Source organism: Aotus nancymaae, unplaced genomic scaffold (assembly GCF_030222135.1).
Source record: "Aotus nancymaae isolate 86718 unplaced genomic scaffold, 86718_ANA_hifiasm-v0.15.2.pri h1tg000030l, whole genome shotgun sequence".
Lineage (NCBI taxonomy): Eukaryota > Metazoa > Chordata > Mammalia > Primates > Aotidae > Aotus > Aotus nancymaae.
In genome coordinates, this window is record NW_026988443.1 from 39402381 (window position 1) to 39419861 (window position 17481).

General features: G+C 52.1%; 1 protein-coding gene across 3 annotated transcripts in view; it reads left to right on the top strand.

Moving 5' to 3' along the window:
* The window catches only part of CRISPLD2 (cysteine rich secretory protein LCCL domain containing 2), a 156407-nt gene that overhangs the window by 33207 nt on the left and 105719 nt on the right, over positions 1-17481 (top strand). For all 3 annotated transcript variants that reach the window (XM_064383365.1, XM_064383364.1, XM_064383366.1), the window contains exons 5-10: positions 694-809; positions 5360-5460; positions 12410-12553; positions 14146-14206; positions 16273-16339; positions 16825-16955. In XM_064383365.1, coding sequence (XP_064239435.1) covers positions 694-809; positions 5360-5460; positions 12410-12553; positions 14146-14206; positions 16273-16339; positions 16825-16955 — 620 coding nt within the window. The remainder of the gene's footprint in view (positions 1-693; positions 810-5359; positions 5461-12409; positions 12554-14145; positions 14207-16272; positions 16340-16824; positions 16956-17481) is intronic.

Consider the following 17481-nt stretch of genomic DNA (forward strand, 5'->3'; position numbering starts at 1 on the left):
GTAGTTTTTGTAGAGATGGGTCTGGCTATGTTGTCCAGGTTGGTCTCCAACTCCAACTCCTGGGCTCCTGCGATCCCCCTCCTCCAGCTTCTCCAAGAGTTGGGATTACAGGTGTGAGCTACTGCACCCAACCAAGGGAAGTTTTAGGGCAATTTGACACTGCTGGGGCATTTTCATTGTGTGGGGGTTTGTTTGCTTGCTTTTTTTTTTTGGAAATGGAGTCTCATTCTGTCACCCAGGCTGGAGTGCAGTAGAGCAGTCTTGGCTTACTGCAATCTCCACCTCCCAGGTTGAAGCGATTCTCCTGCCTCAGCCTCCCGAGTAGCTGGGATCACAGGCATGTGCCACCACACCCAGCTAATTTTTGTATTTTTAGTAGAGAAGGGGTTTCTACTAAAAATAGTTCTGACCTCACCATGTTGGTCAGGCTGGTCTTGAACTCCTGACCTCTTGATCCACCCGCCTCAGCCTCCCAAAGTGCTGGGATTACAGGCGTGAGCCACTGCTCCTGGCCCACTTGCTTGCTTTTTAAGACCATCCATGTATCTTCAATGACCTAGGGACTAATATCTGCCTCCCCAACGCTTCACCACAAACCTCTTCAGTGCTAGCACCTTATACATCCAGGCCAGATTACATCACCCTTTTGTGCCTTGTCCCTTGAGCTGTGACACACAGATGTCATCTTTTCAGATAGTTTGGGCCACCACCAACAAGATTGGCTGTGCTGTGAACACCTGCCGGAGGATGACTGTCTGGGGAGACGTTTGGGAGAACGCGGTCTACCTCGTCTGCAATTATGCTCCCAAGTAAGACAAGTTGATGTGTTTGTATGGGTGGGAGTTCGGATGTGTTTGCCTGCCGTGGAGCACCCAGTTAAAACCGGCTTACGCAGCGAAGTCTTTATTATCTCACATAACAAGGAGTCTGGACTTCGATGCATCTGAGTTAGCTTAATAGCTCAGGAGTGACAACAAGGACTCAGGTCCTTTTCATCTTCCTGTCGTGCCATTCTCTCCTCATGGTCCCAAGATGGCTGCAGATCACCAACATCACATCTCCCCAAGCAGAGGGAAGGATGGTAAAAAGCCTTTCTCCTTAGGTCTTTCACACACAGACACACTTTCTCCTTACGTTGGCCAGAATTAGACCAATCATATATGAGGGAGAGCAAGACTGCCCCAACTGGCTTTTCAAGACATCCTCTGGGACCAGCTGAACAGAGTCGGAAGTGGGAATAGCTGCTGGCTGCACAACCAGCATGGCCTGCCCTGGCTGTATGATTGTTTTTCTCTGGAAACATGCAGTAGACAGAACCCTAGAAAACGCACGTTCCCACAAAGCCTAGCTTCTCTGTTTCCCCTGAGAGGGTCAGCTCGCAGTCTCCCAATCATAGTGCCTCCTCTGCCTATAGCACGCTCACATCATCAGTGTCCTATCCAGTCCTGACTCATTTGCTCATGGGACAAATATGTGCTGAGTCTTGGAGAGCCGTTCCCCCTGCTCACGGCCTGAGGTTTGCACACTGGCCGCTGCTGGCCACCACTGTTCTCCCCTGTGCGCTGCTCAGAGTGGGCCCCGGGGCATGTTTGCTTAGTGACTGAATGAAAAGGGAGTGACCTCATTTATTTGTTTTGGGTCAGAAGCAGTTGTGAAAAGGTGGGATGAAGGGGGAATCGCTGAGGTTGGGAGGAAAAATAGAAGCTCTCCCAAAACCATCTGGCATGCCTGCGGTGGCAGGGCCGCTGGGCAGCCCACACGGATAAGCTGAGGGTATGTCATTGCCCGGGAGGGATGCAGGCAGGTCCCAGGCAAGAGCAGCAGGCGGGTCCAAGGTGGTGCAATTCCCAGTCCAGTAGCAGGTGGAAATGAGGAATCATTTGACTTGACTCTGTATAAAAAATGGACACTATATGGTCCTATCAGAAATGAAATCTTTCCTTCTGTAGCCGCCCCCTGCTTCCTTAAGAAGAGTAATAACTGGCCAGGTGCAGTGGCTCACACCTGTAATCACAGCACTTTAGGAGGCTGAGGCAGGCAGATCACCAGGTCAGGAAATCGAGACCATGGTGGCCAACATGATGAAACCCAGTCTCTACTAAAAATACAAAAATTAGCTGGGCATGGTGACTTGGGCCTGTAGTCCCAGCTACTCGGGAGTCTGAGGCAAGAGAATCGCTTGAGCCTGGGAGGAGGAGATTGCAGTGAGCCGGGATCGCAGCACTGCACTCCAGCCTGGACAACAGAATGAGACTCCTTTTCAAAGCAAAAAAAGGAATAACCTGCACATGGTAAAATATACTCATCTTTTTTTTTTTTTCTGAGCCGGAGTCTAGCTTTCTTGCCCAGGCTGGAGTGCAGTGGCATGTGATCTTGGCTTGCTGCAACCTCCGCCTCCAGGATTCAAGTGATTCTGCTGCCTCAGCCTCCCAAGTAGCTGGGATTACAGGCAGCTGCCACCACACCCAGCTAATTCTTGTATTTTTAGTAGAGACGGGGTTTCACTGTGTTGGCCAGGCTGGTCTCAAACTCCTGACCTCATGATCTGCCTGCCTTGGCCTCCCAAAGTGCTGGGATTATAAGCGTGAGCCACTGTGCCTGGCCATATACTCAAGTATACAGCCTGACACATTCTCACAATGCATTAGTCTGTTGGGGCTGCAGCAACAGATGCCACAGCCTCGGCAGCTTACACATCAGACCTTTCTCTCTCACCATTCTGGAGGCCGGAAGTCCCCCGGATCAAGGTGTGGCAGCGTCGGGCTCCGGTGGGGGCCCTCTTCCTGTCTCACCGACGGCTGCCTTCTTACATGGTGGTGAGACATGAGGACGCCCGTCCTATGGGATCAGGCCTTCACCTGCTGACCTCATGTAACCTTAGCTAATTTCCTCAAGGCCGCATCTCCAAGTACAGTCACACGGGGGTTCAGGCTTCGACCCTGGGATCTGGGGAGACACATACACTCGGTCCATGGCAGCGGCTCTCTACCTGTGTAGCGACCATCCAGATGGAGATGGGCAGTGTTTCCCACGCCCCAGAGGCTCCTCGTGCCCCGCAAAGTGACCACAGTTCCCGCGTCTTCCCCATGGGTCTGCGGTGTGTGGCGTGGGACTTCACATGACGGGGGCCACACAGCACACTCCCTGTGCCCCCAAATGGTCTTTTGCTCAACATCACATCTGTGAGGTTTCCCGCGGGGTTGGGTGGTCACCGGTTCTTTCCTTTTGACCGCTGTGTGTCACTGCATGCTGTCCACCGCTTCTTTCTTAGAGAGAGGGTCTGAGCCCCTGGGCTGTGCAGGACACTGTCCCAGGCACCAGGGTGGGGAGGTGGGTGCGGTGGGGGCTCAGATCCCTTGAGGGGGATACCCAGCCTGACAAGGGTGAAGTGGGTGTGTACATAGAGGGCTTTGCGTGCGAGGGAAGCAGAGTGGGTACTTCATGGCGCTATTCAAAAATTAAGGAGACTGGCCATCGAGGTGGCTCGTGCCTGGAATCCCAACCTCCTTTGGCTGAAGCAAGAGAATCGCTTGAGCCCAGGAGCTCAAGACCAGCCTTGGCAACTGGCAAAACCCCATCTCTACAAAAAAATAGAAGTTAGCTGGGTGTGGTGGTGCATGCATGTATTCCCCGCTGCTTGTGAGGCTGAGGCGGGAGGATTGCTTGAGCCCAGGACGTTGAGGCTGCAGTAAGCTGTGGTCACACCACTGCCCTCCAGCCTGGGTGACAGAGCAGGACTCCGTCTGAAAAATTAAGGAGACTGTTCATCTGCAGGGCCCGGTGCCCAGCCGGCCTTCCATCATTGCCAACCCTGAGGATTAAGGATTGAGCTGGGAGTGTCGGTGGTGTGATTTGTCTGAGGAAATAGAGAACCCTACACTCAAGGGCAAGCTTGGCAGCGGCAGTGGGATGTACCCACGACAGGGCCACAGTCATCGGAGAAACCAGCTGGGCTTCACCCAGAGACAGGACGGGCTCTGGGCCCTCTCGGTCCTTCGGTGGTGGCCCTTGTCGGGGAGTCATCCCAAAGTCCTCTGGGGATTTGAGCAGAGGGTGTCTGAGCGGGGATGCCTCGTGGCATGGCACGGACATGGTCGTTCTGCCTCCAGAACGTGGGAGCATGGGAGAGGCCGTGTGCACGTCAGCACCAGAGAGTGCCCAGCCCTGTCCTGCCATGCCACACGGCATACAGGCCCCTTGGTGAGGCCAGGCTGCTTCCGGGGCCATGGGTGGTTCTAGGCCGTTCTTGTAAGGACGGATCCTGTCAGACCCAGCGTGTTTCCTGATGATTGTCTTTGGCCGGTGCTGGCAGGGCTCCTCCCCGTCTTCCCTGGAAAGCATCAGAGCGTTCCCCCCACAAGCTTGTGGATGTCACCAGTGCTCAGAGCACGGCCTTCCCCATGAGCCAGGTGACCAAGGGCTTCCCAAGGTCACTCCCACCGTCTCACAGCACCCTGGCTGCCACGTCCCCATTTTACAGAGAGGGAGACTGAGCCTGGGGCTGGGGCTGGAGGAGGCTGGCTGAGGGCACATGCTGGCAGCCTGGGGCCCAACCCGGGGAGCCCGCTCTTCACAGCCCAGGAGCTGCAGGAAGGGCCTGGGGATTCCGACCGTTACTACTACCTGGCCCCTGGAGAAAACCTACGGTGCAGCCTCGTTTTCCTGCCCCTGGGAACTCCAGAGGGAGGCAGGGAGCAATTGTGACCCAAGAGAGACCTTTGACCCAGCCCCTAGAGTAGAATGTGCCTAAATAAGGCTCTGAGCCCGACAGCCTGGGTTCGAATCCCAGGCCCGCCACTCGCTTGCTCTGTGACCTGGAACAAGTCACTTAACCTCACTGTGCCTCGGTTTCCTTCTCTGCAAAAGTATTGGATTCCAGCTCTTCCCTCCTGGGGTGCTGGGGAGATGGGGTAAGGAGCACAGACCAGGGATGGCATGCAGTCAGAACTGGGGAAGCTCAAGCCATCTCCGGCACAGGCTGGCTTTACACATTTGAAAAGTGCCTTAAGAGGGGGTCCTGGCAGCTTTTCAGTGCTAAGGTGTTGGGGTCCGGGGGCCCTGACAGTGTTTAAAGGAGTGTTGGTGGAAGCGGGGCCGTGGGGGTGTCTGGGGGCTTACAGCCAGCCAGGGCAAAGGGACTGGGTGGAAGGGCATCTTGTAGCTCGCTTCTGCAGAATTGCTGGGATTCTAGAATTCTCTAGACTCTCTGTGCACAGAGGGAGCTGGGACAGCCACGTTTGCCGCTTCACACAGCACGCACCTTCCTCCCTGACCTGTCAGGGACTCAAGCCAGCCTCGGAAGAGGACCAGGGCTTCACGTGGTGGGTCCCTCTGATGGTTGTTTTTGGTCTGTCCTCAGGGGGAACTGGATTGGAGAAGCCCCCTATAAGAATGGCCGGCCCTGCTCTGAGTGCCCGCCCAGCTACGGAGGCGGCTGCAAGAACAACTTGTGTTACCGAGGTAGGAAACTTGCTCCCAACACTTTCACAAAGAATTTGCCCTCAGTCTGAGTCATGCAACAGCGTTACATAAAACGGGGGAATTAAAGAAGTAAAAGTCAGCCCTACCCCGCCTTATTGAAGACACTGTGAGCACATTCCTCTCGGCTCCGTGATGAGCTGAGCCTCACCTCGAGGGTCTGGGCTCAGCTTCTAGGGCGCTGGAAAGCCCCACTACCCCGAGATGTGGCTTCTCTTGGGCATCTCCTGGGCCTGGCTCTGCGGACGTTGCACATGGCATTAAACGCAGACGCACTGCTCACCCTTGTTAGTGTTCATAGTCTTATATCAAATAGGCTGGAGGCCAGGCACAGTGGCTCGCGCCTGTAATACCAGTACTTTGGGAGGCCAAGGCAGGCGGATCACCTGAGGTCGGGAGTTCAAGACCAGCCTGACCAATATGATGAAACCCTGTCTCTACTAAAAATACAAAAAAAAAATTAGCCAGGCATGGTAGCATATGCTTGTAATCCCAGCTACTCAGGGGACTGAGGCAGGAAAATCGCTTGAACTCTTAAGGCAGAAGTTGCAATGAGCTGAGATCATGCTATTGCCCTCCAGCCTGGGCAACAAGAGGGAAACTCTGTCTCAATAATAATAATAATAATATTTACTGTGCACCCAAGCTTTCTGGCTGGATGGGTCACAAAGCACTGAGTTCCGCCTTTATCCCATACCTTAGTATCCATTCCCATGCCTGTTCTCTAGATTTCTGCGTATATACATTAGAAAACTCAAGCAGTTATTTTTGAGTGTTGCATACCTCCTCGTGTGTCCCACTCTGAACCTCACCTCTAGGTGCCCACCAGGACTTTAATTACAGGTCTAGAAACAAACAGGGATGTTGGGAGTGGCTCCGGAGCAGATAGACGTTATCTTGCCTGGCATCGGCCTCAGGGGAGGCCATCACTGTTGCCTCAGGCAGTGCAGGCTTTATCCCCTGAGACAGAGGTGGAAAGGCTGATGACGGCATGTGTCAGGGAGGGGATGTTGCCACTACTGGGGTTGGGGGTTGTTTCTTCTGGCAAAAAAGGTTCATCAGCATGTCCAAGCTCAGTGTCCCCAGCTTCAACAGGGTCCTCCCACATGTCCCCCTTCTAAGTTGCAGGCTCCCATTCTTTTCCAATCAGTGCCCTCGCTTTAATAGTAGACACCTGGCAAGGCTGTGCATACACCTTGGTTGCAGGTCAACCACTTGCATGAGAAGAGCCTGTGTCTGTTTTCCCACAATTTCAGCTGTTCCTCTACAGGAGATAAGACTTACTCAGGACAGTCTTAGCAGATTTGAGGCTCAGTATCTGCTTCTGAAGCCGGGAGTCAGAATCCCTGAGCTCATCATTTTCTTTCATCACTTTGTCCAGTGAACCTAGGAGCAACTGACCAGCTTCATTATGTTCCTTGGTTCTCCATATATGGTCAAAGGTATTATGTATAGAGTCACTAAACTCTTTGCCTCTCATGAGCACTGAATCAGGAGTGTCAAATGCATTTATTTTGCATGACTCTCTAAAACAGGTCATGCTCAGGACTATTGGTGTTCTCCATACTATTAGAAGTAGAGTCCTTAGCATTTTGGGGTCTAATCATATTAAGCAGCCAATTCCAGAAACCCTAAAACCAATGAAAGAACTCCATGCTTAATATTCTGTTCCTCTAGGACCGCTCCTGGCACCAAAATCTGTATTAGCCAGGGTTCTCTAGAGGAACACAATAGGGTAGATATATAGATAAAGGGGAGTTTATTAAGGAGTTTAAACTGACATAAACACAAGGTCCCACAATAGGCTGTCTGCAAGCCGAGGAGCAAGGGAGCCAGTCCAGGTCCCAAAGCTGAAGAACTTGGAGTTTGACGTTCGAGGGCAGGAAGCATCCAGCACGGGAGAAAGATGTAGGCTGGGAGGCTAAGCCAGTCTAGCCTTTTCACATTTTTCTGCCTGCTTTATATCCTGGCCACTCTGGGAGCTGATAAGATGGTGCCCACCCAGATTGAGGGTGGGTCTGCCTTCCCAGCCCACTGCCTCTAATGTTAATCTCCTCTGGCAGCACCCTCACAGACACACCCAGGATCAATACTTTGCATCCTTCCATCCAATCAAGCTGACACTCAGTATTAACTATCACAGGCCAGGAGTTCAAGATCAGCCTGGAGTACATAGCAAGAACCCATCTCTACAAAAAGTAAAATAGAAACTTAGGCAGGTGTGGTCATGCACACCTGTGGTCCAGTCTATGGCCTAGGAGGCTGAGGTGGGAGGATCGCTTGAGCCCAGGAGTTTGAGACTGCAGTGAGCCATGATGGTACCACTGCACTCCAGCCTGGGCCTCAGAGCCAGACCCCAACGCTAAAAAAATAAAGCAATAAACCAGACATTCACGCAAGAATGTAAGAGCAAACAACAACGTGTTATTCTAAATGAGCTCACTAGCGGGAAGCACCCGCAACGAGGATGGCTGGGCAGGATCGTTCCTCCCGGGCTGTCTGGCCCTTCCTCCTGTGTCCTTGCCCCACTGGCCTTCCCATCAGGCACGTCTTGCTCGTGCTCCCCCAACTGTGCTAAAGATTTCTGTCCCCCACTCCTACAGCTGTCAGAACTGAAGCTGCTGGAGGCAGTGTGATTTTCTATTTTTTTTTGAAGACATGGCCTCCCTTTGTTGCCCAGGCTGGAGTGCAGGGCTCAGTCTTGGCTCACTGCAGCCTCTACCTCCCAGGCTCAAGCGATCCTCCTGTCTCAGCCTCCCGAGTAGCTGGGACTACAGGCACATGCCACCACAGCTAATTTTTTAAGTTTCTTATAGAGATGAGATCTCACTATATTGCCCAGGCCTCCTTCCTCCTCAGCCTCCCAAAGTGCTGGGATTACAGGCATGTGCGATCATGCCCACCCACCATTTCTTTACTGGCTTCCAGTCAGGATGTGTCCACTTCTTCTGCTACTATAAATAACACAGGTTTCTCATGTTTTGGAATATTTCCTTGGGCTCCCAGAAGTTGTGTCCCCAGTGGGGCGTGGCTGGGCTGGGGCTGACCACGAGCCCAGGCTTGTTTTTTTGCGTGGCTCCATCAGCAGCCTTGTGACTGAGGGGCCTTGTAGAGGTTTGGGTTGGCTCCGCTAGCAGGAGAGGGTGGGATCGATGCAGGACCAGGCTGGCGGGTTCTGGAGTGGAGAACAGGTGGGTTCGATCAGGGGTCCCAGACTGTCTCAGGAGCCAGGATCTCTTGCCCCAGCCAGCCGTTCATGGCTGACTCTGCCCGCTGGGGACAGGGGACATCCTCAGCGGGCATGGGGACAGAAGAAGCAGTGATCTGGACACTAAGACAGACCATCTGGGTCTTTTCTGCAATATCTTCTGTGACAAATCAGTTTGTGCCAGGTCCTCTGCGTTATGTGTCATGTGTGGCAGTCCTGTTGTGACCCCCGCCTCCGGGGAGCCTTCCTGGCTTCACAGACAGTGCACCTGCCTATATTCATCACCCTCTAGACTCCTTGGGAACCTTGATCGTCCTGTTGCCTCAGCTGTCAGTTCTTTCCGGGGTCTCCGGGGGCACATGGCATGGGTGCCCTATGTGTTGTTTGAATAAATATGCCAATAGTCACAGAGGGGCATTTTCAAAGAACAAATGTGCACAGAGACCTTAGATGCCAGTTCGCCCCTACCAACATAGCTCTGTGTGCTGATTTTTTAAATTTTTGTTCAGAATATTCAACTTCCCTTGGCAGGCATCCCAGTTTTCATAGCTAATTATGCAGCACATCTCCTCTGAAGCAGCTTATCTGCAGAAGCTACTTACCAGGTGCATATCCAGGGGCCTGGTAAGGTCTTGACCTCTCACAGAGATGAAGCAGGCGTAAGGATATTAAAAAAGAGGTTTCTCCCCTCCCACTCCTGCCCGTGTGGTGATAGCAGGCACCGGCTTCCCGGAAAGGTGGTTTGACTCCCATCTCCGCTACTCCCCAGCTGTGTGAGCCTGGGCAGGGCCTTACCCTTTCTGGGCCTTCTTCCTTATCTGTGAAATGCAGCCAGTCATGCCTCTGAAGGCAACAGGAGGTTGACGGGAGAAAATGCGGGGAGGGCCAGGTGGCTTCTGGCCCGTGCTCAGTGAACATTAGCACTGTTTTAGAACCAGGTGGGAATCTGCAGAATGACACAATCGATGCCCTAGGCCCTGAGACCCCCAGCCCGGAGCGGGATAGAGCATAGGATAACCTTGCCGTGACCTCTGCACGGAATTTCCCCAGGCCCGTGCTGGTCCCTACAAGGTGCCTTAATTAGGAGGTACTCAGATCCAGCCCATCCTGCGGGTAAAGCCTTCCCCTTTTCGTGTGTGGTTGTGAGGGCCAGGACTGTCTGTCTGCCCATTTTCTTAAATAGAGAGTCCTCAAATGCTTTAGACCGCTTTACCAAACTCTCTTTGGCTAAATAAAGCTGCGATTATGAGGTCTAAACATGCTAAGGCCAGTGGAAGAAAACCCGGCTTATTCTCCAGCCAGCTCCCGCTCTCAGTGAGGGCAAGCCTGAATGGCCTCATTGACGGGAAGAACAGACACGCGCCTGGGCAACCTTGCAAACCTGGTGTCTTCCCGAAGCTTCCACCGATAGCTTTTGCTGCCAGAGGTGCTTCCAGAGTTCCCATCTTGAATGTCTTTAAGCTCTTCTGCCGGACATACGCTCTTTTCTTTAGGTGACAGGATTTTCTGGGGGGGTTGAGCAGCTGCTGTGTGCTGGGTGCCAGGTGTGAAGCAGGCTGGCCCCTGGCGTCTGGAAGTTTGCAGCTGGTGGATGAGGTGGGTGATGGGGAAATGACAGCCATGAGCAAGCTGCTGGGGAGCAGTACAGGGCGACCCGTAAACACGTCCAACATTAGAACTGGGGCTCAGAATGGCTTCCCACCTTCTGACCTGAACCCGCTCCTTCCCCTGTGGGACAGGACCAGCCTGGGGCGGTGGTGGTAGGGTAGTGAGATTGGCCAATGAAGCAGCCACAGGGTGCCCCGGCCGGGGAAGTCATCAGGGAGTTACTCATTTGTCCCTCATTTGGGGGTTGGGGGTTGTGTAGACACAAAATACTTGGTCTCTCCTTTAGCAAAGAAAGCTTATGTATTTTAAGAAGTGGAAATAAGACTTAGGAACCAAGGAACACTTGATGAAACTTGGATTTTTTTTTGTTTTTGAGACAGAGTTTCGCTCTGTCTCCCAGGCTAGAGTGCAGTGGTGTGATCTCGGCTCACTGCAACCTCCGCCTCCCTGGTTTAAGCAGTTCTCCTGCCTCAGCCTCCCGAGTAGCTTACAGGTACCCGCCAGCATGCCCAGCTAATTTTTGTGTTTTTAGTAGAGATGGGGTTTCACCATTTGGCCAGGTTGGTCTCGAACTCCTGACCTCAGGCATTCCTCTCACCTTGGCCTCCCAAAGTGCTGGGATTACAGGTATGAGCCACCACGCCTGGCCCTGAAACTTGGACTTTAATCCAAAATCACTAAGAGACCTGCGAGGGTGCTCTAGTTATTCTCCTTGAAATTGTTTTCCCCCAAACACATCTATTACCTTTTTTGTTTGGGGAGCTTGGAGGCCACCAGAGACATCTGTTGTAGCATGGGAGGTGCATGCCATAAATACAGGCGTGAAGGGGGCCAGCAGAGACGCTCACGAATTTGTCCTTGATCAGGGAGCTCAGGCAAATGAAAATCGCAGTCAGTTTATTTGCTTTAGCTGAAATTTACAGATGGGTCTCCTGGTGGTCTAATTGCAGATGCTGGTGAGGAGTTTATAGTTGTCTTTTGGGATGAAAACTGGAAGATAAGCCAACTGAGGTTTAATAAGTGCAATCTGTTTGGTTACTTAAAATGTTTAAAACATGGGTCATGGTCATAGTTGGAGAAATAATAATATACAGTGTCCTTGAGTGAGGAAAAGATGGGAACCTGCTGAACTACATTTTTTAAAAACCAGGAGTGGGGTCTTTGGCTATTTCTACTTGTTGAGTCTGACGTTATTGGGCGGCAAAACTCCAGTACAGGAGATCGATTGAGCTGGTTAAGTGGCCCCGACTCTCAGGGGGAGAAGGGATGGACATAAGTGTGCTGGTATGACGTGCAGTTGGCTTCTCAGAGCACTGACGGCGGCCTTTGTGCGGCATGATGAGAGCGTGATGAGGAAGACCCCCTCCGCCAGCGTGAACCCGAGGGCACGGGACCGCCCGGGAGACCGCTACGGCTTTGGGCCAGTGGTCGAGGCAGCTGCTGCTACTGCTGCTTTTTTTTTTTTTTTTTTTTTTTTGAGATGGAGCTTTGCTCTTGTCACCAGTGCAATGTCGTGATCTCGGCTCACTGCAACCTCCGCCTCCTGGGTTCAAGCAATTCTCTTTCCTCAGCCCCCGCAGCTACCTAGGATTACAGGTGTCTGCCACCATGCCCAACTAATTTTTGCATTTTTAGTAGGGACAGGATTTTGCTATGTTGGCCAGGCTGAACTCAAACTCCTGACCTCAGGTGATCCTCCAACCTCAGCCTACCAAAGTGCTGGGATTATAGGCATGAGCCACCACGCTGGGCCTAAGGCAGCTTCTTGAAGTTGCTTCCTGGGGCAGAGGGTCAGGTAGCGGAGGGGATGGGACAAGAAACCATTATGATAACCCAGGTGTGGGCATGGGGCCTGGTAACCTCTGGGCAGCCTGGCTGATCGTGGGTCCAAAGCAAACACAGTCAGCAGAAAACGTCCCCATCTCATCTGGGCTGGTAGAATTCCACCTGGCCAGTTCCGTTCTGAAATGTAACTTTGTCTTTGCCACTGAAATGATTCTTTGTAAAACCAAACCTCAAACAAGTTTAGTTTTCAGATGGCTTTTTTTCCCCCAAAGTGCGTTTTTGTTGAATCCTGGTGTGTGATTTCTTTTTTCCTTCCTCTCCACTGTTAAGAAGAGACCTACACCCCAAAACCTGAAACAGACGAGATGAACGAGGTGGAAACGGCTCCCATTCCTGAAGAAAACCATGTTTGGCTCCAGCCGAGGGTGAACAGACCCATCAAACCCAAGAAAGCCTCCGCGGTCACCTACATGAGTGAGTCCCGGCCATCGCCCACAGCCGCCTGCCCTCCCAGCCACCTCCAAAGGGGACGGGTGGGTGGAGGAGGGGAGCTGGCGGATTTAGATCTCCAAGTCCACAAACAGTGGGGAACAGGGTGCGGCGAAGCTCATGGGAGCACAACCCTAAGACGTTTTTCAAAAGGGATATTTTTAAGTCATTTCAAAAGCAAGCATTATAGGAGTCGCGCTTGGGTGGCATTGTTTTTCCCCCAGGCAGATATTTTAAGGTTAGACCTCCCCTGGTCCTTTCACAAGGGACCTGGGCTGAAGTCAGGTTCCTCTGGGAAGTGCTGGCCCTGCTGAGGGCAGGCAGCGTGCATCCTGACTCTGGCAGGCTCCACTCATTCCTCACCGGGTCTCGGCTCTGGGACTCAGTGGGCTCATCCATGAAGTGGGGGCAGTGATGCCACATCAGGGTTGCCCAGAGGATGAGCTGGAGCAATGCGAGTCACCCGGGGCCAGCTGAGGCCTCCCTGTACATTGAGATCACTGCAGAGTTGCCTGTAATTCCCCTAGAGATGTTTCCCCCTCACTGAGACTTCTGGGAATCCCCCAAATATCGACTGTTCCCCTGCTTGCCTCTGGCCTTTGGGCTCCCCGGGCACCTCAGTTCCTCCAGCGTTTGTTCTCGCTGCCTTCACCTCCCCTTCCAAGTCCCCAGACACTGCTGCGGGACCTCGTTCGCAGCCACCCTTTCTGCAGGCCGGGGCTGTGGAGGGCCGTTTTCACTCGGCGTGGCTGGAGGCCTGGGCCGGATGCCCTTGGCTCTCTCCGTTTGCCCCGCAAGCCTCAAAGGCCCTACACCTGGCCCCCGTCTGAGGAACAGCCTCACACTCACCTCCTCAGAACCCCTCTCTTCTTTTCATAACTAGCTTCTCCCCTGCCCCACCAGTCTCTCTGTCCTCTTCAAACGTCTTTGCCTGTGATGTTGAATCATTCTGTAGCTTGCTTTCACCAGGAGATATCCTGAGACCCTTGTCTGTCCAGGAGTTCAAAATGGCAACATACAACATTTAAGTCCCTTTTCAAACCATAACAGGACTCCGAGACTCTGATATGTCCCCATAAAATAAAGCAAAAAGCTTTGCAAAAGGCATGTTGGCAGTGGGGGAGATGACTCGGGTGAGCCTGGCTGGGTCCCCCGCCCCACAGGCTCGGAGCAGCGTCCTCCTACCCCTCCTCAGTCCTGCCCTGCAGAGCCCTGTGGGACCACAGGTGCATAGTGTGTGCAGGCACCCTCCAAGGCCAGGTTCACTTTCTCACTCGGTGCTCACAAAAGCCCTTGAAGGCAGGTTACTGTCACTGTCCCCCTTGTTCATATGCAGGAAATGAACCTCAGACAGGGGAAGTAACTTGTCCATGGTCACGCTGCTCCTGTAAAGTGGTAGGCCTGGGGTCTGAGCCCTGCGCCCCCAGTGGAAGCTGCAACCGTCAGGCAGGGCCCTTGCTCTTAGGGTAGCATGGATTGGATTACAGAATGTTCCGGGATGTCCCTCAGCATGGGGAAAGGTCTTCTTACCCTCCCGTTTTTGTACCGTGATGTGTGTTTCTGCATTTCTCTCCTAGCGCAAGTTGTCAGATGTGACACCAAGATGAAGGACAGGTGCAAAGGGTCCACGTGTAACAGGTGAGCTGGGGCTGGGCTGGGCTGTCCTGCCGCTGCTAATTTATCAAGTTGCTCTCACCAGGCAGAGCAGGGGTTAGGGCTGGGCAGTGTCTGGGCACGTGTTGGCCTCGGGCATTGGCAGATCCTATGGGACTGCTGCTGGATCTGAGCAGGGCTGCCCCCAACGGGCCCCACTGGACAGATGGGCCACTAGTGTGTCCCCTATGGTAGGTGAATAAATCCACCACACCCTCAGGGTGGGGGTGGGAAAACCGTGCCATTGGGAGAGCGGGCCTTGCTTGTCTTTCTACAAATTCTGGTGTCAGTTTGCTGAAAGCTGAATTGAGTTATTTAAAGCCCACGTTAAAAAGAGAAGGTGGAATCTGCGGTTTTGTATCGCAAGGATTTGGAATTTGCTTGCCAGGAGAACACTTTACTTAGGTGTCGGCAGGACAGTGATGAGATGCACCGGAGCAGCCGGGACGAGGTGGCTCGGTGCGCTCACGTGTGTTGCTGTGGTGAGGGGAACCTGGTGGATCAACAGTCAGCGGTGGAGTAACCGTGCCTAAAACCTCGAGCTCAGGGTTAGGGTGCCACTGGCGGGTCTCTGTGCTGGGTGAATTGGGAGGAAGCAGGCATCGCCTGGCAGGGGCACCCACCGTGTGCACTGCGGCGTCCGGGGCTGCTGAGGAGCTGGAGTTGTCCTTTTGTGGTGATGCGTCTTTCTGAATGCTCAACACATCTTGAGAGCGTCACACCTGAGTAGTACTGAGTTGAAAAAAGTGAACAGGTATTGGAGAACATTCCTTGTCAGACAACATCGAGGCAGTTCCAGAGTCGGGGTGGGCGGGGCACTCCCCGTGCAGGGAGAAGGCTGTTAGAGGCCTCCGGTCAAGAAATGTTACTCAGCCCCCATCTGCAACCGTGGGACCATCCCCAGTCTCGCTGTAGAAGCTGCCCCACAGTCTGGCATGCCTCTTTTCTGTACATGGTGCTTTTACTAAAATAATTTTCAGTGGGCTTTTTTATTTCTGACTTGAAGCGGTATCCATGCTCATTAGTAATGACTCAGGAAAGCAAATAACAACAACAGAAAAGTAGAAAGAAAAACTGTGTCCCGGAATCTCATCAATACCAGTAGCAATTGGATGTATTTCCTTCCAGTCCTTTTTTCTGTGCACACATGAGGCCAATGCTGTTTATGTATTGTTAATGTATTTTCTGGTCTTTTTTTTCGTTTTTTAAGTTGGAGTCTTGCTTTGTCTCTGAGGCTGGAGTGCAGTCGTGCCATCTTGGCTCACCGCAACCTCTGCCTCCTGGGTTCAAGTGATTTTCCTGCCTCAGCCTTCTGAGTAGCTGGGACCATAGACGCTTGCCACCACATCCAGCTGATTTTTAGTAGAGACAATGTTTTACTATGTTAGCCAGGCTGGTCTCGAACTCCTGGCCTCAGGTGATCTGCCTGCCTTGGCCTCCCTAAGTGCTGAGATTATAGGCATGAGCCCCCATGCCTGCCCTTGTTTTTTTTTTTTTTTATGAAAAAAAGTATGGTTGATCTTCTGTTTCTGTGGATGCAACCAGCCTCCGATTCAGCCAACCTCAGATTCAACCACCTGCAGATCAAAAATATTTTTTTAAAAATAGTGTATGGTATTGCAATACAATAATAAAAATGGTACAAATTTTAAAAACAATGTGGTATAACAACTATCCACATAGCACTTACCTGGTGGTAGTTACCGTAAATAGTCCAGAGATGCTTTAAAGCGCACGGGAAAGAGGCAAAGGTTATACACAAATACGAGGACACTGCATAAGCGACTTGAGCATCGCAGACTTTGGAATCCTAGGGAAGATCTGGAAGCAGTCCCCCCGGATACGGAGGGGTGACTGTATTGTGATTGTGCAAACAGGAACTTCAGTCTGCACCTGGCTAAATCGTGACTCGTCCAAAAACAATGCAATCCGCATGAATGAAGCTTTTCTGTGTTTAGTAACAGAGCTATCGAGGAAAAGCATGATGAAGTCATGGTGAGATTTAGTCAACCTGCTTCTCTCTGAACACCATTTTGTTTCTTCCTCCTCAGGTACCAGTGCCCGGCAGGCTGCCTGAACCACAAGGCAAAGATCTTCGGAACTCTGTTCTATGAGAGCGTGAGTGTGCCCAGCCCCTCTCTAAATGGCTAGTGTGGAATCCCATCACATACGTTTAAAGCAGGTGGTTGACTTTAGTAGGAAAAGATTTTCTTTCCACTCCTTAGTCAAACCTGGCGTTTCTAGAACTGGTACGGGTGTGTATTTAAGGGCTTACAAACTGGCAAAGCCACTTTCGGGGAGTGATCCTCCTGCAGGCCGGTCTCTGTCTCAGACCGAGCATTCCCACGCTGGACTGAGTGTGGAGAAAGCGCTGTTTGTCACTGTTCTTAGTTTGTAATCAACTCTGATGAGTTTGTAAGGTGAGCAACCCCAGAAACAAATGTGTTGTATGGACAGAGGCGAGAAGCAGGAGCGGGGTGAACTTTGGCCCGTCCTTTGGGCTTTTAGTGAGTTGAGGACGAACATTTGGGTATTTCTGATGAAAACTGCTGACAAAGCTTAACTGAGAATCTGTCTTTGATGTTGCCCTCCCCTCCCGCCAGTCGTCCAGCATATGCCGCGCCGCCATCCACTACGGAGTCTTGGACAACAAGGGAGGCCTGGTGGACATCACCAGGAACGGGAAGGTCCCCTTTTTCGTGAAGTCCGAGAGAAACGGCGTGCATTCCCTCAGGTAACTGTTCTGTGATCAGGGTTCCGTGAAAGTTTTCCTGTTTATGACAGTGTCGTGGAAACTGAGAAGTATCAAGCAGGCCGGGTGCGGTGGCTCACGCCTGTAATCCCAGCACTTTGGGAGGTTGAGGCGAGTGGATTACCTAAGGTCGGGAGTTCAAGACCAGCCTGACCAATGTGGTAAAACCCCATCTTGACTAAAAATACAAAAATTAGCTGGGCGTGGTTGTGGGTGCCTGTAATCCCGGCTACTCTCAGGAGGCTGAGACAAGAGAGTTGCTTAAACCTGAGGCAGAGGTTGCCGTGAGCCAAGATAGTGCCACTGCTCTCCAGCCTGGGCGACAGGGTAAGACTCCATCTCAAAAAAAAAAAAAAACCCACAGCTCTGATGCAAATGTGTTTTTATGATTTGATCATGATATTAAAAATAACTAACTTCCTTTGTAATGTTTTAAATTTATCTTTTTAAAATTCCTCTATCTTGCTGCTGTGCTTAGATTAAATTTATCTTAAACATCTGAAAACCA